This window comes from Peromyscus maniculatus, chromosome 10, assembly GCF_049852395.1.
Source record: "Peromyscus maniculatus bairdii isolate BWxNUB_F1_BW_parent chromosome 10, HU_Pman_BW_mat_3.1, whole genome shotgun sequence".
NCBI lineage: Eukaryota > Metazoa > Chordata > Mammalia > Rodentia > Cricetidae > Peromyscus > Peromyscus maniculatus.
Window position 1 is genome coordinate 14,906,439 of NC_134861.1, and position 26,499 is coordinate 14,932,937.

The 26,499-nt window shown below is 45.0% G+C and overlaps 1 protein-coding gene across 10 annotated transcripts in view; it reads right to left on the reverse strand.

The window, feature by feature from the left end:
* Grb10 (growth factor receptor bound protein 10) overlaps window positions 1-26,499 on the reverse strand; it is a 105,009-nt gene that overhangs the window by 25,719 nt on the left and 52,791 nt on the right. For 4 of the 10 annotated variants that reach the window (XM_076546010.1, XM_076546005.1, XM_076546011.1 and 1 more), the window contains exons 3-5: window positions 14,767-15,007; window positions 11,392-11,454; window positions 10,450-10,624 (exon numbers count right to left, since the gene is read on the reverse strand). In XM_076546010.1, coding sequence (XP_076402125.1) covers window positions 10,450-10,624; window positions 11,392-11,454; window positions 14,767-14,981 — 453 coding nt within the window. In that variant the 5' untranslated portion in view covers window positions 14,982-15,007. Of the gene's footprint in view, window positions 1-10,449; window positions 10,625-11,391; window positions 11,476-14,766; window positions 15,008-26,499 lie in introns of all 10 variants that reach the window. The other 6 variants (XM_076546007.1, XM_015991870.3, XM_076546009.1 and 3 more) reach the window with 2 other exon arrangements.

Consider the following 26,499-nt stretch of genomic DNA (forward strand, 5'->3'; position numbering starts at 1 on the left):
AAGAAGTCACTTCAGTTTTGTTTATTACAGTAATAAGGATGGAATTACAAACAGTGAAAATGTTAATCAGCAGGGCATTCAGTTAAAAATGAATCCTGATACCTCAGTGTGACAGAACACATGAAAATGCGTATTAGTCTATGTGGATCCTGTCCACACTGCTCACCTCTGGAAATGACTACACTTAGGAATTGACTGAGAGAATAATCTTATTTTTAACAATTGCGATAAAATACCTAGGAAAGCAACTTAAGGGAGTAAGGGCTTATGTTAGCTCACAGTTCCAGATTACAAGCAGGAGCTTGAGGGAGTTGGTCACACTACATCCATTATCAGGAACTGGGAGCAATGATGAATGTAACTAGTGCTTAGCTCTCACACACCCGCTACTTCACACAGCACAGCATTCCTTGCCCAGTGGATGGGTCTTTCTACCTCAATTAACAGTCAAGATAAGATAATCCCCCAGAGGCCCATCTCCTAGGTGATTCTAGACATTGTCAAGCTGACAAATAACACTAGCCATTATAACCATACCCTTCTCCCTTCCTTTTAAGAAAAGGTCTCATGTAGCCCAGGCTGATCTTAAACTCACTATGTAGCCAAGGATGACTGTGAACTTTCTGATTCTCCTGTTTCTACCTCCTGAGTGTTGAATTACCACACACATGGGTTTTATGTAATGCCTAGATCAAACCCGGGGCTTCAAGCATGCTAGGCAAGCATTCTGCCAATTGAGCTCCATGCCCAGCCCATGTACTTTCTGGTTGTGTTTATAAAATGTCTGCTGTATTGTTGCTGCTCATTTTTATTTTTTATTTTTTTGTCTTCTGGCTGAACACAGATGGAAGCTCTGTAAAAAGACTAGACTCTAGCGGATTCCTTTTATCTGAGGTTCTTTCCCCGGGAGTAGGTGGCTCTTAAAAGACCCATAGATCATTCCTAAGTGTCATGTACAAAGCCTTATCACGCCGGGGCTGCCATGGGTTCCATTCCCACCCTTCTAGGGCAGAGACGGGAGGGGTGCTTTGGCAGAAGCAGTGCCTGGCTCTTTCACTGGGCCTGACCAATGTCAGCAGCACAGACATCTCTACAGAGGTGACAGGGAGGGGCATGGGGTGAATCTGTCCATGAATGGAAGACAGCTCTTTGCAATGAATAGTACAATTCTAGTACAGCTGCCTTTATTAAGAATCTCAGCAAAACAGAATGAGTAAGAAATCATTCAACAATTTTCAACTGCGAGACTGAAACTTTGCTTGAACTTGGGGCACCCACGATACTTTTATAACTTAGGAATCCCATGAAAGGAACAAGCAATACACAACTATGAGCAGGATTCATAATTTTTTGTTTTCAAAAAGGGGGTATTTTTATATCAGACTTACTACGAAACACACCTAAAATGTAATTTATAATTTTATAAAAAGTTTAAGACTTGAGTTGGGCTGGGTGAAACTTTGCAAGTTATTTCAGGTTCATTTGCACGGGATGAGGTGAGAAGTACACTCTAAAAGCCATCCCCTCGGCTGAAACTCCCCAAGGACCTATTTAGTGCTAGGCATGGAGGTTCTAGGGATCTGGCCCCCCAAACAAATGTGTTTGGAGTTATGGAGCGCCTTCCTGAAGTTGGGGCAGAGAGACAACCAGCACAGAGGCAAAAGTCAGAGGCGTCAGATACGGGAAGCTGAAAGAGATGAATTCAGGATGGGGCGGGTGAAGGAAGCGTTCACCCTAAAATGTGAAATCACTATGGAAAAGGTGTCACTTGAGTCCTGGGTGGGGATCTGTGCTGGGAGGGCGGCAGAAGGCAGAGACCAGCTGAGCTAGAGGTTTTGATACTGCCCCAGGCAAGGAAAACAACTTAGTCCTGAGTCCTGGAAGAAAATACAGAGACTATATAGTTCTTGTGTGGAACACCAAAAATTCAAAGATGTGGTCCTTATAGCTAGGGAGAACTTTGGTGGCCTGCTCTGGTGACTTCTGTCCCTCGGTTACCTTGTGTGTACAGAGGGCGGGCGTGCTTTTGGTTTTAAACAGAGGGCTTTTTGTTGTTCTTGGTCTAGCATGTTATTTTGTAATAATTTCACACTTGCACAAACTTCTTAAGTAGTGCAGATTTTCTGTATGTTCCTCATCAGGGCTCCACAAATAGCAACGTCTGGCCCCATTTGCTTGCTCGTATTTCCACTCTCTTCTCCGTCTGCTGGGTTTGCTAGACAGACTGTGACTTTTTTTCTAACAACTGAGAATGTTCTTACATAACTGCAGTTCAATGACCAGAAGCAGGAAATTAACAGTGGCCCACGCCACCATCTCATTAAAGACCCTACTCAGACTGAGCTGCACTCCCCCGTTAGGGCTTCACTCCCTAAAGGGTGCATTTTATTCTCTGAAGAGCTCTGGCTGTTCAGTAGAACATGTCCAGGTCCCAGTTCAGGGGAGGAGGGCCACCAAGGAGAAGCCAAAACCCTTTTTGGGTCACCGGGTCGGAAGAGCCAATATGCTGTTTCTGTTTCCCACTTCTGGAGATATCTACTGGGACCACTTGCTCAAGGCTTCCTGCCCCTCACTCCAGTTACCGTTTTTTTCTCTGCTCTTCACGCCCCGCCCAGGCCCTTGTCACCTTCACTCTTTAGTCCTTTTATTGTGGGGCATGTTTAGGAACGTAAAGCCGAGAGAGGAAGGACTGACTGTCTTACTGTTTACAGCTGGCTTCTTCTCTGTGCCTCGGGTGCTGCCTCCTGAGGTGAAGACTTTGCTCGGCTACACACTTCTGCCATGATCTACCACTCCTGCCAGCAGCGCCTCCACCCCAAGGGGGCCACTTGATCTTGGACTGGAACCTCCATAACTCTCAGTCAAAATAATCTTTTTCTCTTTACAAGTTGGCGCCTCAGGTATATTTTGCTGTAATGATGGCAAGCTAACACATTTATTGTTGCTACACTACTGTTTTGTGATCACCCAATGGTCAGGACTCAGATCCCAGTCATATTTATATTCCAAAGTTAAATGAAGAAGGAAATAATGTTGCATCCCTTTTCTTCTTCTTCAAGTATTTATGATATTCCTGCCACTGATCTGGTTCCTTTCCAGGGCTCCGTGGAGAAACTAGGGACGGTGTGAACAGAAACACTCCCAGGGAACAAAAGCTGAGGAATGCACTACTCATATAAATGAATCCAAGATGCCAGGACACCATAAAATCGTTAGGACCTGCCGCTTTGATTCAGCACAGAATGTCTGCTGATGAAATTACAAGAAGGAAACTACTTTGAGGTAAGGTGAAAGATAAACAACCAGTCATTTGCATGTAGTTCTCTAGAGAACCAGAAGACATGTAATTATTAACCTTTCTAAACGAGGTCAACATCTGTGTTCTCTTTCCTAGAAATGTGGAGACTTGGCACCCATGGCCATGGGAGGATGTTTACCACATTCCCCCTGCTGAAGGCACTCAAAACACCCTTGCTTGCTTCCCTCCAGGGATTCTCTAACGTTTTTACATTTGTTATGACTCCACTCAGGCTGGTTAAGAGACTGAGGTGAAAGTCTGGGGGATGAGTACAGAGGAGAGGAGGAGGAGGTAGGTGCTATGTGGGACACATGCAGTCTGCTGGGCAGCTGCATCTAGGCGTGACCAAAAAAAAAAAAAAAAAAAAAAGGCTCACAGGATAGGCACATAGATGAAGAAGGAAGACTCTCAGCCCAGCAATGCAGCTTTTTATGTAGATTAGTGTCCCCCACAAGAGTGAAAAGGCTGAGATTTAATGCTTGGTAATGGTGGTGAACACTTCCTCATGGAAGTGTCTCAGCTAAGACAAAGAGCTATGAGACTTTTCTCCTTTGTAATTTCATGAGACACCTATAAAACAGTAATTTTAATATTAACAGTAGCACAGGTGGAATCTTCCACTTGTGGCATCATGCTGCAATCTGGAGCATTTCAGATTTCACTGCTGGACGAGAGACACTCTGCCTGCATCTCTGAAGAGCAGACATTCACATGTTGTGGGAGTAAGAAGCTGCTCCTCCACAGGGGGAATTGTGGGTTCTAATACAAACACATGGAAGACGGCAAGCCACGCCATCATAGGAGGTATGCTAGCTTGTTTTCGGATGCTGTGATAAAACACTGACCAAAAGCAACTTGGTGGGGAAAGTGCTATTGGATTTATAACTTCCAGATCCCAGTCTATCACCGGGTGTGTGTGTGTGTGTGTGTGTGTGTGTGTGTGTGTGTGTGTGTGTGTGTGTGTGTGTGTGTGTGTGTGTGTTACGGCAAGAGCTCAATATAGGAACAATGCAGCTCGCTTTCCTTATACAGCTCAGACTAGGGACAGAGCTGCCCAGCAATGGGCTGGGCCCTTCTACATCAATCATCAGTCAGGACAATCTCTCACAGACATGGCCACAGGCCAATCTGATCTGGGCAGTCTCTGAATTGAAATCTCCCTTCACATGACTCTGGGCTGTGTCAAGTTGACAGCTGAAGCTAACTAGGACAGAAGCTAATCAGGTAAGAAGTTCACTAGCTGGCGGCTTTCCCATTTTCTAATGAAATTTAAAGTCGAAACATCAAGTAAGAATTCGCAAATCAATTTTCCCAGGAACATGATTTCTGGCTCCTAGCAGACCAAGAGGCTCTTTTTGGAATCACCAATGTTCTTTCCTCTTGCTGGACCCTGATTCTGCAAAAGGATCTTATCATGTTGGTCCACATGCAGGCAAGGCACAGACTCACTCCCGAGGCTAAAGTATGGAGGTTCTTTCCACCAAAAGATAAAATTTAAAGGCTTATGTTTGCAGTACTCTTTTAAGATAAGAGAGATCTGAGGCTGTGGTAATCAGCCAGGCTTCTCAAATTTATAGAATTTATATAAGATATTTATAGTGTAGAGAAACACTAGGCTGGGATTTCACATGAGATTCCTGGGATGATTTCCTGTCTCATTTTTAGCCAAGCACATAGTCTGCTCCAGGTCACGACTCCCTGCTGTGATTGCATCATTTGTTCAGAGGCGAACAGAGACATGAAGGTACCGTCACGTCGTCCAAGCAGTAGGGATTATTCTCTGGCTCCAGGGGCTATAATGCTCAGGGCTCCAAGGACTTAGCAACACCACCAATCAACTGTGACAGTCAGGGCAGCCCTCACCATTTTATCTTGGGCATTTCAGCACCATATCCAGAATAGGCTCAGTGGGAACTGTTTTTATGTAAGTATTTTTAAAATATAGAATATTTAATAAATATTTAAAATACGTAGAATTTTTTTTAAACATCAAAAAAGCTCTCGATTAACTTGAATTTTCCCTGCTAACTTTTTCAGGTCCTTTAAAACCAGGCAGGAAATGTGAATTCACAAGAATGTGGGAGAAAATACACAATTTCCCTAACTACGGAGCTACATGTTTTCCAACCCAGAGCCCCGCACTTATTAGACAAATGCTGTGTACCACAAAGCTAAATCCCCAGCCTAAGATGGCGGTTGTTGCTTGGCTGCTTTTGGTAAGCTCACACAGATACTCCTAGCCAAACGCTATGTGAATGTTCAGTTTGCTCAGAGGTGTTTTTGCTGTGTGGGACTCGCGGTGGCACCTTGCTTGCACCAAGCCTTACATGTGAACGGTCTTAGATATGAGCTCTATTCTTTGACATTTTAGTTCCTGACCACGCCTTGCCCTTTCTGGACCTCAGCTGACATTTGAGCACGTCTCTGGTGGTCTGTTCTAGTCCACGAGGGGAGACGAGGATGAAGTAAGCAACCAAAGTGGCAGCTGTGGCATTAGGCGTTTATTAAATATAGGAAGCAGCAGCTGCACTGTGCCTACATTTTCCTATGTGTTGAATTAATGTCACAACTGGTCTGAGAGGCTAGGGTCAATGACATTGGCTCCCTTGGACAGTCAGGGAACTGAGGCTGCTGCTCAGAGGGGGCCACCAGCCCTGTCCTAATGCCTAGGCTAGGGCTCACCCTCCACACACTGGGCCTGCCTCTTAGTACAGAGAAGACAGGCCACCAGGCAGGCAGGGCCTCCCTGGAGAGATGTGAGGGAGCAGTAGGTCAAAGGAAAAAGGGATGGGTGTGCCAAACGGAGGATTTTATCTTTTAACGTGGGACGAGCTGATGTATGTCTTATGCTAGGCTGTCATGAGATGCTGGCATTGTCTCTGTCTCACTGGGGATGGGCATCCCTGTCTCTGTTCCAAACCAGCTACAGCCCAGGGACTGACTTCTTTAAAACAGTCACAATCTGCCTCAGGCAGGGGTCCCGAACTAAATAAAGTTAAACTTCAGCGAAATCTAGGTCCTGATAACTTCCGACCTCAGAAGGTACCAGAAAAGATGACAGGACAAACCGTGGGGGCGTAAGAGCAGGAGGACTAGTGAACGTGTGGTTGGGGCCCACTCTTCACATGGTGGCCAGGGTTAGACTGTCCCACTATGCAGGGTTCTCCTGTAGCAGCTCACTCACTGAAGGGCAGTTAAAGCCTCGGAAGACCCCACTCTGGTCATTTGTAAATGCAGGAGTGGAATCCTATGTAAGGCCATTAATTTAGTTCCAGAAAATTAATTTTTAAACTTAAGCAAAGAGAAAAGAACTGATTGGAGTTGAGACAATATTTATGCCCCATTAATGATGAGGCACAATATGAGACTAATTGTGTTTAAACAGCAAATGGAAAAACATGCTCTAACGAGTCATTGTGTGGCCACAGGAAATTCTATTGGCTGAAATAAAGAGAAGCCTGCCATTACTGAGCTTGTTATGAATTCAAAAAAGGCCCTGTCTACAGCACTACCTAGCATGAATCAGACCCCCTCTTCTGAGCTCCCTGGATCCCCCACCGCCATCTTTCTCAGAAGCCGTGCACTTGAACGGTACAAGCCAGCTACAACTCTATTCATCATGTCCTGTTCTCCGGGGCACCCCATAGAGTACCTCAGTTTCCCCTTTCACCATTACACGTGTCCAAGCACCTGGCTCACTGCCTGTGGTGGAAAGGTTGCTGCTGAATGACAGTCCCAACTTTGGTGACTCCAGCTCCAGCTGCGGAGACTGAGTTGCAAGTCCCACAACGCGGAACAAGGCCAGGGCAGCCTCGGCTTTCTGCCCCAGATATCCTAGCCCATGAAAGTTAAGTGTCCTCATGAAGGAAGCCAGCCAGGTTTGGTTCTCTGCAGCTAAATATATCCCGACGGTGGCTGAGACAGCTTGGAAATCCACAAATCCAGCACCCGGGTTACCACTGCTGTCGTCTGTGACTACGGCAGTGCTCAGTGATACGGGGTCTCTCTCTCATGCCCCTCCCAACCAGGAGCTGGCTCACCGGGCTGCCGAGCCCATAGCACCCTAGACAAGCTGGACTCAGGACAGTGGTTGTCTGGGGATGGTCATGAGTTGGGTGTAGACCACCCTACCCCATCATCATAGCTCCCATGCAGGATGAGGAACAGAGCCTGGGAGTCCTGAAGCTGTCAAGCCCTAGTTGGTGAAGGAACAAGTACCCCTGGCAGGTTTGGGTTTCAACATGGTAATCTCCAATTGGAAGCTTCCACTCTTGGACATTTTCAATGTCCCCAAGTCAAAGGATTAGGGGTACTTATGGGAAGTTCAGTTACAGCTGCCAGCCATGAGGATGACCTCGGTGAACTGAGGGCTACTATGGCATAGCATCTGCCAGGAAGCCAGCCACAGCACAGCCACTAACCTGGTGGCTGATGTGCCCTCTGGGGTCCCCCAAAAGTATGCAGAGTAGCTACGGAAGACTTCCCCATCCTTCCAGGTGGAGTGAAGACTTCTCTCTGCACACCACCATGTTCTTCTGACTATCGGCTGCTGTTCCTTTGTGCCTTTGCCTTGGGTAGTGTCTGGCTCTTAGTGCCGACACTCTAAGCTCAGCAGCCAGCTTCTAGCTGCAGGGTCTGCCAAGGAACTGGCACAGGCTAAGGGCTTGGGATGATAGCCTAATCAGACAGGTTGGAGGTAGATGGCACCAAAACTGCTGCTGGCATTACTGGGGCTGGGGCTCTTTCCTGTCCCCTGCAGAGTCCCTCTCCGGCACTTCCCTGAGTCTTGAGGCCTCTATCTAGCACCTGCGGGTTACTGAGCTACATGTGCCCATCCTGCACTCTACAGTGCTCAAGATCTTTGGTGTTTAGCACGTGGTCACTGTGCCTGACTCAAGGGATTGTCTCATGGTAGGGGTTGGTGGGTGGTGGAGGTCCACCCACACCGTCATCTTCCTAAGAATGGGCGCTTAGGGAGCTTGCTATCTGTGAAAAGCAACAAGTCTAACCCCAGCATTCTTTCTCCAGGGTTGGGGGTCCAAACATCTAGGCCACTCTTGCCCCATTAAACAGCCACTGAAAAAAACCCGTGGAGAGGAAACTGAAAGGAAGTGGAGGAAGGCCTCCAACTCCCAACGCAGGACTGAAGCGGGAGGAAAGCATGCTGCTTTCTTCAGTGGCGTAGCCACCAGTAAGTTGTCCGTGCTCAGTGCCAGCCTTGACGCTTACTAGAACTCAATGGGTGGACTACAAACGAGAAGGCTGGAGAGACGGCTCCACAGGTACAGGGATCTGTGGGACAGGGTTCGAACCACGGAATTGACACAAGAGAACCGAGGCCTTCACGTTGCCCTCTGATGCCCACACTCGCTGTGTGTAGTACATGTGCCCTCCCCCCACCTCCCCCGCTAACTCCATAAATGTATTTTAAAAATTAAAAACAGTGAAAGTAGGATGGGGCTTTGGGGGAAGGAGAGTGGGGAGGGATCAATGGGGGATAACGATCAAAACACACAATTTACACGCACGAGGTTATCAAAGAATAAATACAAAATAAAAACAGCCACGAAGAGCAACGGCCCTCCACAAGTGAGAAACCCCCTTCCTGCTCTCCCCGGTCCCAGTCGGCTTGAGGAATCTGACGGCAAACACGCCAGTGCGCTGTTCTCATGAGGAGCCAACTCTGATCCCAAGAAAAACACAAGCAGGCAAAATTCCCGGGTTTCCTTATTCTTACAAATTTGGACAATCGGTGGGGAGGAGGCTCATTTTCTTGCCAGCCAAGGCGAGGGCCAGACAGTACTTTTGTGGTCTACTTCAGGACAGGAAACTTGTAAACAACCTCGGGGACAAACCATACACGCTCATCAGGATCCTTACTCAAGGCAGAAGGTCACCAGGGAGGTAGACAGCCCAGATGCGCTTCAGCATGTGACCGCGTGCGGAAGCCAGGACAGTGCTGGCTCCCAGACAAGGAACACTGACCTCACCTTCTAAGTCTGACAGTGCTGTAATGTGGGCGGCCCGAGAGGCGCTCGGGGGAGCAGTGTTCCGAGGCCAGCGAGTATTAGACAAGAGCCTGGGGCTGCATGCCCCCTGACTGCGGAGAGTGCGGCTTGCTGGCTCCCAGGGTCAGAGAACAGCAGAGGTGTGCGAGGGAAAGCACAGAATCCTCTCAGCTGCGTTTGTTTGAAAGCAGGTCAGGCACAGCTCTATGCTGACCATGGCCTCGCTCTCCTCCATTGTAGGAGACGGTGGCACTTGAACCGAATTCACAGGGCCGACCTGAGCAGTAAGTGAGCAGAGCAGTACATGTGCCGCTCAGAACAGGGCCTCGGTGTGGGGTGCGTCTGTTATATTCAATCCCGAGCCATACTTCAGTAAGATGGGGTGCCCTGCTCCCTATCCACTGCTCAGGGAGTCTGAAATGTCAAGACTCCCCTGCCAGGGTCTCTGATAAGCAGAGTGGCTGTCACTGGGCAGTTTCTCACATGGGGGCAGTGACTAGAGCTCTCCTTCACAGTACCACTTCAAAAGAGAAACTTAAGTTTTAAAAGGGCAGTAATTATCACGGGGGTCAAGTGGCCATTCTTTGGCCGTGAGCAGGCCCCATTCAAAGTGAAGACCTCAAGAAGGAAACTCTGACTGTATCCCATACTGAAGAGTAGGTGCTTAGGACAGCCCAGGGGTGCTGTAGCAGGGCTGGCAGACCAGGATGACCTGGTAGCACGATTTCTTTAAAAGAGCTAAAATTCCTCTGTAAGTGTCAAATCATTAATTACAAAGCAAACCAAAACACACAGGTAGGACTCTTTAAAACACAGCGATGCATTCCTCAGCCTGGTGAGAGGCTAAAGACACTTGGATACCAAGCCTGAGGACCTGAGGTTGATCTTCCAGGACCCGCATAGTGGCAGGATCGAACTGTGACCTCACACACGTACCACAGCACACATGCTGCCCCCATAAATAAATGAAATTTTATAAAACTACGCCCACACATTATTAACTCATTAAGTTGAATTCAGACCAATCAATTTAAAGGACTCATGAGACAGAAGTCCAGGATCCACCCCAAGGAGTGATCTGAGAACCTCCCACCTTTTTCCACAAGGAAATGCATCGCTGTGCTGCAGCTAAGGACCACTCACCTGCTTGGTGGGTGGCTTGCTCGGAGGCGGCGGCACGTTGCTCGGAGGAGCAGCGGCCGCGGCGGCAGCAGCGGCCACGGCAGGGCTTCCAGGGCCACCAGAGAGCTCCGGGAACGGATTCGGGATGGCCGGCAGAGAAGAAGTTCTCAGCTGCTGGTCTTCCTCCTGAGCGCGCCTGCAGGAGGCAAATACCGGTTAACGTGGGCCATCCTACCACATCACAGCACAGCTGAGAACAGAACGCAGGATTTCTGGAGATGCTCGCACACCTGTGTTCATGACAGCATTATTCACGGTGGACAAAACTGGGAAGTAACCCGCCTGTCCAACTGTGAATGGATAGGATATCGGAATGTGGTGTGTCCTTGTGATGGAATATCATGCAGCCTTAAAAAGAGAATTGTCTAAAAAACGAAGGAAGGATATTCTGACATATACTATAAAATGAGTCAGCCTTAAGGAAATTATGCTGAGAGAAATAATCCAGTAACAGGATACATACTGGAAGATTCCACTTGTGTAGAGCATACAAGTTAGTAGAATTCAGAAAATAGAATGGGTAGTTGCCAGGTGCAGAGGAGACGGGGGAGCTGCTTGTTAATGAGTACAGTTTCTGTTCTATAAGATGAGAATATGACAGAGAGCAGCCATCAATTCTGAGTGTTCAGACACTTTAAAAGTGGCCACTACACTACCTATCTTTTGCTGCCCGGCACACGATGTTCTGTTGGCCATCTGTTCACTGTGTACCCCCCTATGTAAAAAGGTTCTGTGAAAAAGGCAGCTTCATTCAAGTCTCTGAATTGCACACATATCTAATCCTAGAGGAGGTTTCACATTTCCCCACCTGAATGGCGGGAATGCTCAGGTTGTACAAAAGGGTGGTTAGTACTACACTGGGAGTCACAGGTTCAGGGAGCTGTCTTCTCGGAGTGTCCTTACCGATTCATTATCTCCTCTGAGCTCCTGGGCACTTCGGCAGCTTCACCTCTCCTTCCTTTCCTCCTTTGAAAAATCCAAAGCTCACTTGTCACACCATTAGGCAATGGATGATGAATTGGATATAATCATGAAAATAGCATAAAAACCAAGTTCAAAGTCAAACGATGCAAAATGCCCAGTGCTTTTCTTTGCACGGTCCTGCTAGTGACCTCCTGACCACATTTCCTAGAGTTTCCTGGAGACATTTCATTCCACCCACCCGCCCACATAACCCTACCCACCCATGCACCCACATACCCACCCACCAGCAAGGGGCCATGACCAGTGTATAGCGCCTTCCTTTTAGGAGAAGCAGTCTGGTCTACTCATGGTCTGCTCAACTTTCATTTTCAGCATACCTTGGGACTACCTTTTGTATATTATCTTCAAATAATTGTTTGAATATCTTTACAATCTGATAAGTTCATTTATCTATGAGCCTTCCTGGGAGAAATGCTACTTGAAAATTCACTATGTGACCACTGGCCTTACCGACTAACCTCTAACCTCAAAGGAAGATCTGTCTTGCCAGTTTGTGTGGACTGGGAAATGATGCACTGACTTTTAAGATAACAGATCTTCCAAGGCAGGAAGGACATCTGTGTTGTGAAACATGGGAAAGTCGTTCCTATACCAGCTTGATGATGTGGCCGAAAGCTTATTTTTATTGTTAACAAATCCTTCTCTTCCTGTAACAGCCTCAGCATCTTTGATCTACAGAACCAGACAGGACTGTTTCTGATGTCCCAGCAGCTCACAAAAGCCTCCTTCTTCATTAGGGTGTTTTGAAAATTTATAATTTCAATTTTTAACATCATTATTTTTTTTTTAAGCTGTAACATTTCACAGATACTGCGCAGAAGCATAATTAATGGGCACTACACAGAGATGACAGCAATTCCTGTTACAGAGGCCCACATTAAAAGATTGCCCCTGAGGCTACAAAACTGAAGTGTCTGTGGAGAGGAACTGAGATTCAGGGACATCAAGGTGGCCAGGACCTGGGAGGTGGAGGTGGCCATGCTTCCAAAACCTTGCCTGGCTCATCTGCCTGAGAAGTCTCCCTCGCCTGAGCCCTCCTCCTGCTCCATTAGCCTGTGGGAACCACTGGGAACCCACCCATAGTATGTACCCAGCACTTATCATGAAACTCTTTTCGAGTGATCCAAAGCGACAACCGCATAGGACTTGGGTGAGAATGACTCCAGTTAATAAATGAGAAAATTTTATGGAGTCTGTTGCTCATTGCTCAACAGGTGTGTCACTTTGTAGAGCATGGTCAATTCTGTTCTAACCATTTAAAACAAGTCTCACTTGACGGTAAGAGCCAATGGCAGGCAAGGATGCCTGTCACCTTGCAATAGCCAGTGCTGTTGTCCTACTGATCAGAGGCACCAATGCTATCGCACAAATGACAAGTTCAGCTAGAATCTGAAGCTGAAATGTCCTGGGCAACACATGAACTCTCATCAGAAGCCAGGTTCTCTGGTGTTACCCTCCTCCTGACACCCTTGGGCCCTTTCTCCTCTGGGTTTTAGGAAGGCTCCTTCATGCTGGGGTACCCTCAAGGCAGCTTTGGATGGGCAGCTAGTAGACCCTTGAACCTTGGAAAAACTCATAAAGAGATGAGTTTCTTTTCCAGATACAACAGAAGCCAGAAATGGGTGAGAGGGTCAATTCACCCCATGACTATAACAAAAAACAGAAAGCCTGAAAGGCAGCTGACCAAGAGTCCAACACCCTTCACCACCTCCTAGGAAAGAGGACACACTTAGGGGAAGCTAGTCACTGAGGCTAAAGAAGACTTAAAATGTCAGACCAGAAAGAACCCTTTTAGAAGTTTCTGGAAGCATGGGGGAGTAGAACATTCCAGAATAGGCAGTGTGGAGAAAGTACAGCCACTACAACTCCAGCTGGACAGAGGCTGGGCAATAATCCCAAGCACAGTCCACTACACACACATCTGTGAATTCCCAGAGGGGCAGGAGCAGGCTTGTATTAAGAGCTCATCATCCTTGCTCGGTCATGCATGCCTGAAACTCATGGGGGACCTGAGACTGGGTCAGGCAAAGGCAGTGTGCTCCTCAAGAGCTGCCTTCCTCAACTTGGTTGGTTTCATAAACCAGAGATGACTGCGGGCCTCTCTATCATCTGAACACTCTAATTACCTTCCTTGCATTGGCTCCACACAAAGCCAGCCATTCTCCCACGCCTGCCTGTTTTCTAAGTCCATCCACAGGTCCCATGCGCCCTGCTCAGCAGTACCCTCAACTAACTGCGCCCTTCTCCGTATGGTGACCCCATCACCTACAGGCCTCTGGCCTCCTCTGACAGATTTCACGTCAGTGCATTCTCTGCAGCCATGGTGACCTCTTCCTCCTGCCCCACAACCCTTAAGGCCATAACTGCGCTGCCTAAACCAAACCATATCCTCTCTTCCATGTTCTAAGCCTTCCTCTGCCCAGTTAGTTGCTGGGAAAGCTCCAGTAGCCCTTGAGAGCCTGTGCTTCGCATCCACTTCCCAGCCTTCCATTTTCTTATTAGCTCGGACTCAGCTCGGAGACCTGCCACCTCCCAGGAAGTTCCCTCAAGGTCCCAGGGCTCTCTTCTCGCCAGGACAGATATGCTTTCCTGTGCAGTCCCCTAGGGCTAAGGCCAGAACAGAACCACGGCTGAAGTGTGGAACTGTACATTTTTGACTAGGCCCCGGAGGACACTGCAGCTGGTCTATGGATCCTACTCTGGAGAACAAAAACCTGGAGCACGGTCGTGGTTTCAGCTGTGGAGCTGGAGCTCGGGAGAATGTACAGGCAGCGAGTTCACACCAAACACTGCAGTGTTGCTTAGCATACCCAGGGCCACTGAGAGCTGCATTTTCAGTTGAGGTCAGCTGGTATAGGCGTGATTTGAAAATTCTGATGGCAATCCCACAGACTGTCGAAAGGAGCCTGGCACAGCGTGACACCTGTCTGCTCCACTTGCTTCCTTCTACCTTATCACACTGTGTCTGTCGTCTCACTGTCACAAGGGGAGGACCCACTCATGTGACTTCCATTATTGTTACAATCGTTCTGTTTTGCTATTAATTATTGTTGTGCATCTTATGGTGTCTAATTTCCAAGCCAGAGTTCACCACTGGTATGTATGTATAGGGAAAACTACCATAAACAGGGGGGCTCAGGACTGTGCTTTGGCTTTAGGGCTGAGCTCAGTTTCCCCAAGGTTATAGGATGACAACTGTACTTGCTATTGAGAGAAACCCATTTAACTTGATTCTATAGTCATTTCCCACCCCCATTTGAACCCCAAAGAATAAAAAAACGGGCTATACAGTACCTTCTCTGGGCCCACCTGATGGGGAGAATATGAACAGGCTGGGACCGCTGCACTTTTTGCTTGGGCGATGCCTGAGCCTGCTGGCCTCGAGAGCCCGAGGCGGCCGGCTGATTGCCGGCATGCTGGCCGTTCTGAAGAAGCGGCACGGTATCAGTGTCAGACTGCATGTTGCAAGCTGAGTTAAGGCTTTCCACGGATGAGTTAATATCACTCATTAGCAGTTGAAGGCCAAAACTATGTTCTGTGTAGAAAAAAAAAAGCAAGAGAAGAAAGAAACGTCAGTGAGGGGGTAGAGTTGCACCAAGATGCTCATCTCTGGGTGGTTGGGCCCTCAAACAAAATACTATTTCAAAATACTATGAAATTGTATTATTACTTATTAATTACATAAATACATATAAACCCATGCTGTATACATATACCAATATAGTTTAAAAAGTTATCCTACCGGGACTGACAGTGCTCCATGCAAGAGCTAGAGACTATTTAACAAAAACCCCAGCACCAGGAAGGAGAGACCCTCTTTTGAGTTGTTGGTCAGGGGAGTTCAGGATACCCTCAAAACAATACAGGCTATTGCAGTTGCTCTTGGTTGCATTCTGGAGGTTGAAGGTAAGTCCCTATTGCTAAAGATACCATGTAGTTTAGACATAAGACCTGGAGTCGACAAGCTGGATCTGACTTGAAAATCTCCTCCCTGAGGATTAATTAGCTTTTGTCATACCAAGAGGTGCTATAAAAAGCTACTGTGGAAGAAAGTAACCGTCAGTCCTACCCAGCTGTAACACTTAATGAATGTTAACAATGGCCAGCATGGCAAGATATAACAGTGCAATAGTGGTACCCATGTATGGGTGGCAACCAACGATTTCTCTATTTTCACTTAAGGCCTGCTCAACAGGATCAAATCATGCCTAATACTAGAAATCTACCAATTTCCCAGAGCTAGTGAGGTCACAGATCTTAGAGGAGAACTTTTTATCATCACTTTACTAAAAAAGCATAATTTCTTTCTTTTTCTTTTCTTTTCTTTTTGGTTTTTCGAGACAGGGTTTCTCTGTGTAGCTTTGTGCCTCTTCTGGAACTCACTCTATAGTCCAGACTGGCCTCGAACTCACAGAGATCTGCCTGCCTCTGCCTCCTGAATGCTGGGATTCGAGCACCACACCGCCCGGCTAAAACAGCATAATTTCTAATTGCATTCTACTAGTCCTTGTATCCACAGATAAACTGTAGCTCTCACATCTTTGCAAGAGATGGAGACAATTACAAAAAGTCTACCTAGTAAAAATACAGAGAACTGATCAGGTGGTACCCAGATCCTATGGGTATATCTATACTATAACTCCTGTTCTTAAGGGAACATAGAGGAAGAAGGGGTGGAGAGATGCTAAGAGCCAGAATACTAGGAAGTCTCCCACGAAACAGTGTTTTCTCAAGTTGTCAATTTTTAACAACAGGGGAAACAGTGACCTAGGATGACAGCATTATAGCACTTTATAAGCCGTAAGATATGGTCTGGAGTTACCCCCAACCTCACACATGGGCTGCAAGTCACAAACTGTAAGATGCTCACCCTCACAGGTCATGACTCCTAAGCATTAGAAGGAACAGAGAAAGCATTTGTGAGCCTGTTTATTATGTTCCACTTATTCTTACACTCTCCAGGCCCAGGACAACAGACTGGAGTCTTCTGTTCTTAGCCCCTTCAAGTCTAACACAGAGTTAGCAATATAGCCATCCCCTTGGGGGTGTGAGAATAAAGTCAGGTATAATCTGTTTTATAATAGAGTCTGATATAGAAGAAGCAGCTCCATTTCATTTTTCTCCCCCCATAAAAATAACACAAAGTGGGCAACTGGTCTACCAGTTGAGGAAACAGGTTTGAGGAATGAAGTCACTTGCTTTTTTTCTAGATCACATAAGTAGCAGAAAGCATTTCAGATTTTAAAATAATTTTAGATAGTTTGTTTGACCAGGAATATGAACAATACATGGCTTAAAGGTCTTTCTAGAATACCGGGTCGTCCTTACCCCTCTAATCCTCACACTCATATGGCAGGCTAGACAAGTAGTTCTGTGGTAGAGTGCTTCTCTAGAATACATGTGCACCAGGATTTTGTTCTTCAGCACTACAATGTCTTAGATGGCCTTTCTTGGGTACCCCTTGTTTCTCAAGACTAAAGGATGTGACCGCAAAAGATAGTAAAGGTTACCAGAGGATACGTGGCATGATGTAGGGAATGGGAAGAAACTGTGCATTATAGGAATTAGTACCTTTCTGGGGGGTGAGGAGACAGGACACAATTATGGGAATATATGGGCAGAAGCAGAACCTTGAATCCCCCTGGCTCGAAGCTGCAAGACAGACCCTGATGGGAACTGGATGGCGTAAATGACATATGGTGTATCTAGGTAGTTCATATTCCAAGGCCATCAGGAGACACAAGACAGCAGGCTGATGAAAATAGTGGTAATGAGCCCTTGCTGTCGGACTGGTATAGTCACTACTGGAATAAGAACAGAGGCCCTGTGTAAGAGATGCTGACAAGGAGGGGACAGTGGGCTGTGGACACGAGAGAGAAGCACTGAGGTGGATACAAGGACTCAGCTTGTCAGTGAAATCTAGGAACTATACACAGGGAGAAGGGGAGGAGGATGCTGATACAGCACAGGTTTTGGATGGTTAGACGGTAACCCTATTGCTAGAGAGTAAATGGATAAAAAGTGCTGAACTGGTAATAACAACTGTAAAACTAGGTATCACAAAGGGGATTTCACTTGCCTAGCTAGGGTTTGACTGGCTAACAAAGACTTCAGTGGGAGTAAAAGTCACACTAGGGTTCACAAGTCTAGGACTTCAGGAGAGTTCTAAAATACATGCTTCCTGAGACATCTATACTCAGGTTTAGTTGACATACTAACAGTGGCTTAACCTAAGCTCTCCAAACAATTAGGTATTCATGTTTCCACCCACAACTGAGCATTTCTGCCTTGATGGATCTTTTAAGAATTAACACTGGGTGAAACAAAGTTTACTCTACTAATAGGGATGGGAGGGGGAACACGGGCAGGCTAGCTCAAATTCACTGACTGAAGGAATTCCCACGTGAACCGAATCTTGCTATACACAGAGCTGTTTCCTAAGTGTTTAGATAGAGGAGCGCGTGTAAGACACTGAGCCTCATTTCTACTGCTCTGGTCCTACTGAAACGCAACGACCACACGATTCCTGATGCAACAGGGCCCCCAGCCTCTGAGAAAATGAAATGGCTTGGATCGTGCTGGCAGATTTTCCTTTGTAGCTATTTTTCCCCCAGCTCGCCGTAGCCTTTGGCTGTGCCGACCCCTGGTGGCAGTCCCTGGTGTCTCCTGGTCTTTTTCTTTCTTTTATTTATTTATTTTTTTTTGTCAACAGGTAAATTCCTGGCTTGGTCTTCTACACTAAAGCCAAGGCCAAAGCAATTCTGATATCATACAAATATTATTCATATAAAGCATGTAGATGCTAGGAGAGACAATACATGTCCAGATTACTATCTTTTCCTCTAAAGTAGCAACTTCTTTAACTGAATACACTTTATTGGGTGGTCTCTGAAAGAATACCAGGCTAATCAGATAGCATCCAGTTACCAGGTTACAATCTTCACCAATCAAATACAGCTATTATATCCTGATTTTTCAAACCTACTGGCTTTCCATAGCCACAAAATGAAAATAAAACTTCAAAGCTCAAAAATGGCTTAATCTACAACCAACTTTAATACGTCCTATGAGAACAATGACTAACTTATTTATATGTTTAGATTAAAAAAATACTGTGAAAGGACTTTATTTGAACTTCCTTAAATTCTAATGTAGACTAAAAATTGAATCTTCTAAACCATTTTTTAAGTAGCCGAGTCTTCAGGGTCTACACCAATCTTATTTTTTAAGTAACAGAATAAGATATTCTGAAATCATGTTAGTTCTTTGTCTTTCCCCACTGACCCATCTCACATTCAGTTCTTGCAAATATTATATAAGCTTATAATTTTCTCAGTGAGGATCTGTGTGTCTTTTCTGTCCACATGGCCACTTGTTAAACTGTTTTGTAGTCCTGTGAACCTGAGTCAATCTCCAATAAACTGTCTGTGAACAGAAGTGGGAGAATGAGGCAAACTGATGTTTCTAGAAATGAATGTTCAGATTGTCTATTCAAAGCTAGCCTGATGAAACACAATTTTCCACAAGGGTATTCCTTCAGAAAGAATAGTAGGAAAGAAAAGAAATGACTTTATATATACAATTTCACCTCAGATGAATTTGTAAGAAGGTGTTGTCCTGAACAAACATGGCTGCCAATCAAACCCTTCGTAGTAGCTGTCTCCCTTCCCTAAGAGCCCAGCCTCAACTGGGCATGGACTTTGCCCCAAATATTTGAGGTCATCTGATCTCAAATTCACATCTCTTCTTGCTTCACTGTTATTAGCAAACTCAACACTAGTTTTGTTTGGAAATACATATAAATTCAGTTAAATAAATTCTCATTTGGTTCCTAAGCCATGACTGGCAAATGTCTTTCACAAGCCAGGTAAGGTGTGCTGATCCGGGAAGGGCAAGGAGAGGGGAGCAGTGTTAGCCGAGCAGGGTTTCACTCCCGGGCGCACCTTAGCACCTTACCACACTTCTTGGTTCACAGCACCATCTAGTGTCTTTTTTACGCGAACTGGAGATTAACGGTGGTTCCGGATTTTCTTCACTAAATTACTTTCTCTCTTTAAAGGCATTTGCACTACGCATATACAATGTATCTGTTATGGTGGTCCCTTCTTCAGAGACCCCCTCCAGTGAGCGAAAACACTCAGGGCCTGCCTTGCTTGCTCTTGATTCTACATGGAAGGCACATCTGTTAGGAAACGGAGAGTTGTAGGCAAGCTTGTGTGTCTGAATGAGAGTGACTGAGTGTCTGGGAAGAAAAAATTAAACAGCATTCTATCTAAGAAGTTCTGACTCTTCATTTTGGACCATGTCCTTGTTGCCATTTCCCCAGGCTTGAGATATTTATTGGAAAAGTCATTTAAGTCCCCTCAGGCAGGGTCAGAGACACAGCATGTATTTGGTCTGTACTTGGTTAACTACACATACTACTCCATGTCATCCCAATTAAAGGATCATGTTTTTCTAAGCACCTTCTGTTTCTAGTAAAGTTTTTTTTTAATTCAGTCAAAAATCAGTACTTATGCTACTTTATTTCTGTTTTCTGATTTGTTACTTTACGGCAATTGCTTAAAAAGCTTGAAGACAGAAATGAATAAACACTCTTTCAAAATACTCTTGAATCTAAAAAAAAAATGACCTAAGGAACACGATTTCATTGTAAAAAAATAGTTTATGGCATTAAGCAACTATCACAGTTCATCCTCCAATCTGAGGTGGCAGAAATCAAGCAATTAAATACGGTACAGATGTTACAACAGAAAGCTGGAAGTTCACTAATATTTTAGTAAGTATCTTCAGTAACTAGACGAAAGATGTTAAAATTCACTCTAGCTTCCCTATGTTTCATTTTTTAAAAAGTAGATGAAGGTACTGTTAGCCTTCTCTAAGGTTTCATATATCCATGGATTCAAAAAAACATAGAGCAAAATTATTTGAGGTAACAAAATCTATGCATCTACATTGAATATGTACAGATGATTTTTGCATTCCTTTAAAACAACACAGTATATAGCCTATACTATTTATGTAGAATTAGGTGTTATAAACAATCAAGCAGTAATATACATGGGGAAATGTTCCCATTTTATATGCAAACCCAACACCATTTTGCACACAGAACTCAAACATCTGTGGCTTTTAGTTTCTTTGGGATCTTGAAGTCTATCTGCACGAATGGGAAGATCCTCACATGTCAAAAAAGTGAAGGGAGGGTTTGAAGAGCACATTACTGTAAGAAATTCAGATACTCCTGGGTGGATGGATGGGTAAAGAAACTGTAGGCTATCGACACAAAAGAGTACTATTCATCCTCAAAGGAAGGGAATTGTACACCATGAAAACAGTTACACACACACAAAAAGAGTTAATGATTGCACTCCATGAGGGACTTAGAGTAGACACAGCCATAGAGAGTGCGGTGAGGTGGCAAGTAAATCGTGAGGATGTGCAGGGCGCCCAAGACTGGCTTTGTGGGGACCTCGCCAGGTTGTACTGAGAACACAGGGAAACGCCGTCTATTTCTTAAGTGAGTTGCAGTAAACATGGGGCTCCTCTCCTTAGGAACATGAATCGTCAGTACAAATTTCATGTGTATTCACTACTCAAGATGGTGGCAGGAAGCGGCTGTTCAATGTGGTCACATATTTCGATGGTGTGTGCAAAGCTCTCCTGCCAATGGAGCCTCAATAAACAGAACTAAGAGAAACAGAAAGTGTGTCTACTCTTATAGACAGTTGAAGCCCACAATAACCCAGGGGCAACTAGTGCCATAGGCTAAAGTCTAGGGCAAATCACAAAGTTGACAGCAGATAACTTGGTGGTTGGGCAAGGACACACCATCTCCACCCTCTAAAAACAACAACAAACATCAGTAAGAAAATGATTAATTGCTTTTTTACTTTGATTCTAGTGAGATTTATTTTTAAAACTATGTTGCAGGGAACTGTACAGTAAGAAATTCCATTTAAAAAAATAAGGAGAGCCACTCATTTTACTCAATGATTCCATTCATTAAAACTAAAGAGCTGGCACCCAGTGTTCAATGACCGACCCATAGCAAAGTGTGTAGTGTCCTTCCTCAGATTTTACAGTATCCTCCCACTATGTGCAAGGAAGCACCTGGGCATTACTAAGTCTCTTCCCAGTTCTTTAAGATGACTTGGATTCTACACCAAAGATTCATACAACACAGAAAAGGAATTTTCCACTACCAAAATGTTTCAGCCTGCCAAATGAGAACCAAAGACCTGAGCTGCAAATTACATTCTAAAAGCACAGATTCAGCCATGCAATTTCTATTTTTACTTTTAGAAGATACCTTGTATATGTGCATGGTCTACAAAGTAACACTCAAAAAGGACACAAGATAAATTATGTCTTTCTTAAATCTTCCTTAGCAATCTGATCTGTTTCTTTTCAACCTTCTAATTTCAATTCCTACTTTTTTTCTATTACATCATAAATCAGGCAGAAGCCTGGGTACAAGAAACTATATAAATAACTTGTCACTTTAGAAGGTTCCCATTTTCCATCAACCCTAAAAATATTAGTCTAGGAACACTGGACTCGAAAAAGGAAAATCAAGGTGATGGTCCAAAAGTCTGTCACTCATGGGTAGTGAGCTCTCAAAGAGTCAATGTTTTAAAACCAAATGAGACATTGGGGAATCTTTATCATCATATTAAACAGAAACACCATACATTCATGAACTTAACTCTATGAATTCAAAATCTATTCACCTATTCAACACTGTCTCTTTCAACATATATCTGAATACAAACTACCTATCCAACATTATTTAAGGTACTAGAATATAGATGTTGATAAAATAGACTTCCACACTATTCATAAAGCACCCCATATTTTTAAATGTTTACTGCAAAGGGTAATTATTTGAGAAGGATATGTTTACCCTTACTTGAACACTATATAATGTATATATGTACTAAAGCACCACATGGCGCCTATAAATATGTGTAATACTTATGTCAGTAAAAATTATTCGTGCCACCAAATATAATGAAGACTTATGCAACAAGCTTTGGAAAAGGGTCATGATGCTAAATATAAAGTAGTAGGGAAGGATATGAAACTTTCTTTTACAACTTCTGGAAAAGTAATTCCTTCTATGAAGTTAAACCTGCTCCAGTTTAAGTGGCACCGAACCGGGAGTAGTATGTCCTGTAGGAATGTGAGCGTGGGCTCCCAACTGAGAGGGGTCATCTCAAGAAGGGATGGTTCTTGGCTCCAGCTTAGGGGGAAGTGGGAAGGTACAGCAGGCTTGTGTCCTCAGATGAAGGGATTCTTGGCAGAGTGAAGTTCCTGGTCTATAAACACACTCCAGAGGCCAGCGCTCCTCCCAGCATGGGTCTGCTCAGTGCTTAAGAGAGAGCAGTTGACGCCACCTCTGTTTACAGACAAGGCAGTCGTAGAAAGGGCACTCGGCTCTCAGAAGAACCTCAGCCTTAAGGCATCAGAGGCAGAAAGCCATCCCAGAAGAACCCAGAATCAAAAAACCCAGGAGACAGAAGCTGGCTTCTAGGACAGAGACGAGGCTGCAGCTTCACCAGGCAGCACACTCAGACCAAGGCTGGATCAGTTAGACCATCTAGAGTCATCTCCTACTTTGCCCACAATCCAGGACTCCTCGGGGTTCTGTGGTGAATATATGTTCTTGGAGTGCACCTGGAGGTATGAATCCCAGTCTCTAGGGCTGGACTCAGGGAATAGTAGAAATGAGTTCCTAAATATTTGAATGTCTTGAAACTCCAGGTGCTGGAACCAACTTCCATGTTGTTGGTGGATGGCACCTCTGGTGCGTGATTAGATCAGAAGGGCTATGTGCTGAGAATGGGTCAGGCTCATTTGTCTCTCCTACCAGCAGCAAACACAGTCAGAAGGTAGCAAGGAGGAAGACACTGCGCCTTGTAGAACTATGATATCAAAGATGTCCAGAGTCAAACAAACCCAAACTGAATCTGCAGTCAAACAGGCACAAGTGACCAGTCATGCCCATTCTAAGAGGTAGAGCAGAAAGTGAGGCAATTGGATGCTGGGCTCCCATCCCTACTGATTGGTGGGATCTGCAAACAGTTTCTAACTCTACTGAAACATCTCTGTGGAGATTCACTGCAGCCCAGCATGCATCAGTGTCTAAGAGAAAGGGTTCACAGTGGAACAAATATTAGCCATGCCAGCAGAAGTGACTTTGGAGGCCCCCCTAAAGTGTTTCTGAACGGCAGGGGGCTCTGTACTTTTGGAAAACCTCTAGCTAAGTCCTGACTTTCAGATAGAATGTTTATAGGAAAAACAACCTATCCCCAAATCATTCTCTTTACCTGAACAAGGAGAGAGAGTTTTAATACTGGTTAATTATAGTAGTTTTTTTTCCTGTCTCTCTCACTTTTGTTAAGATCTGAGAACAATGTAATGGAAAACAATACTGGATTTTCAGAGAGCACATGCTCTTATTTTCTACATAGGAGAAATTTGAAGATTTTCTTTCACCACTGATCATAATTAAGTGAAAGAATTATTTATTTTTAAATTGTTCCCTGCTCAATTTGAAAGGGACTTTATTGGACAAAACGACCCACACTGCATGACTGATAAGTTAGACCAGTGTGAGGCCTACTGCTGCACCCCCTGGGAGCAGCCCCTGCCCCGTGTTCCCCATGGTCTTGGTAAGCAATAGACACTTGTATGATGAAGGAGGAAGGGATGAATGAATGAAGTCACAGGAGAACTACCCAGCAAGCAAGCAGAATGAAAGCAAACCTGCCACGGCAACAGGAAGATTGCTGGGCTAAAGCCCTTTACTGAACCTCGAGTATCCTGACAGCGAGGAGACATGAAACATTAATGGAGCCCAATTATCTGCTCAAAGGGACCAGACAAAAGAGTGGCGTGAACTGGCAGAGCATCAGCAAAGCAAGGCCCAGAATAGCTGAAACTTGAAAGATGGCAAAGGATGACAATGGCTTTTTCAATTCTGCTCCAAATAAGGACCAGGAGGAAGAGGTCGGCTGCTTGCTTGACACTAGCCAAAGACAGAGAATGCAAGCTCCTCAATGCCTTTTTGTTCCCATCTTCCTTATGAAGATAAATGATCTTCAAAGTGGGAAGGAGGGAAGAAACACAATTAATGGGAAGCCAGTGTTCACTGTGCAGAGGAGACAGGAGGGATAGATCTTCTCAGCTGCTCCCAAGCCCATGGTCACAATCTCAGTGTGAGCCACAGAAAAACCCAAGAATCAAAAATGAAGGAAAATGGCGGATAAGGACCAAGTTCCAACATGCAGGCCATAAAGAACAGAGGGACGAAAGGCTCAACAGATGGAATCCACCAGCCTGGGTTCAAGTCTAGCCCCGGCCCTCAAAAGGGTGGGGTCTAGACATTGCTCCTACCTCAGGCCTCTGTCCTTCCTATAAATATGGCCCTGGTAACAATTTCTATCACGTAGGCTAGTGAGATGGATTTGATGAACTAAAATATGAATCCAAAGTTCTCACTATTTCTAGAACCTATTTTTAGAACACAGAAGTCACATAAACACATAAGTAGAAGACTGAGCCAAGGAATCATGTCAAATTTAACAGTTTATAACTCCTCATGTTATCTGATACCATGGAACAACCATTGTGACTTATAAGTATCATTATCTGGTATGGCAAGAGCTGTTTCATTTTCCATAGTGCAGAAGGAATGCAGACATTAGAGATTTTGTGGGGAAAGAACTAGGGATGGTTCTCCTACTTTTAACATCCCAACTCTAACAAGGGTGCTTAGGCATTTGGATGGAAGTAAGGGAAATTCTGGCAATTCCACCCCTAAGTATAAACCAACAAGACTTGAAGTCTAGAGATTTGGACACTTGCATGCTAATGGCGACAAGAGCCCTACTAATGGTGACAAGGTAGAGGCAAATCAAAGAAATGTCCATCCAGAGACAAATGGAAGTCAACATAGCAAGAGTATTATTTAGTAATACAAGATATGGGGCAATAATACAAGCTAACATGGACAAACCTTGAAATTCAGAAAGACAGCACGTAGACTAGTGATTATAAGAGGTAGGAGGATTTATTGTTTAATTGGCTCAGAGTTTCTGTGGAGTGCTAAGTAAATTTTGGAAATAGATAATGATGGTGGTTGTACAACACTATGAATAAAATCAAATTATACACTTCTGATGGTTAGAACAATAAATTTATTTTACATGTTTTTCCACAATGAAGAAGTGTTTCTTAGAAATTGTTGAGTGTACTTTTAAGTATTATAAAATGAGCCATTTTCAAAGGAAAGTGTGGCCCTTCCTGTCGGTGCTGCTAAGAAATACATGGAGTGCTTTTAGCAACTGCCACATAAAAAATAAGCAGCTTATGTTAGGAATGAGATAATCAAACAGGAACGACAAATCCTCTTTGCCAGAGAGAAGTAAGAGGTCAAGGAAAGGCACAGCTAATCTTCTATTCTATACATTAGGTCCTCTGTAAGGAATTGGCAGCTCTGGGTCCCACATACGTGCAATCCTAAGATGTGTATCAGAAATTAGGAAGCAAGAAGGATCAGCATAGTATCTTGGTCCTGTTCAGCCAAATTGTCTAAGAGGGCTTCTTAAAAATAACCTCACACATTGAACTTGGTTCTGGGCGTAGGATGGGAGGAGAAGGGGGTGGTTTGGGGGAAAGCACTGGGAAGGCCCCCTGCATGCTCCTGTGGGGCTCCATGCTTGCCTGGAGACAAGCTGATCCACTCTCTCCCAGGAAGGGAACGGCCTTTGTACTGCACTGCCGGAGAGCTGCACACCCCAGGCCTGCTCACCACAGACTCCCAAGTGCTGTGTGTGTGCCAAGAGGGAAGATGAACATTGCACTTGGACACACTTGAAAGAGGGACTGTGCCCTTGTGTTCCCCGAAACCTCCCTCAGAGCATCGGCTTCCTTGATTTCCACTCAGTTGGTTTCCTTAGTTTTCATGTGAAATGAGTGTCCACAATCAGAAGGAAGACAGCATGCTTGATGTTTCTGCAA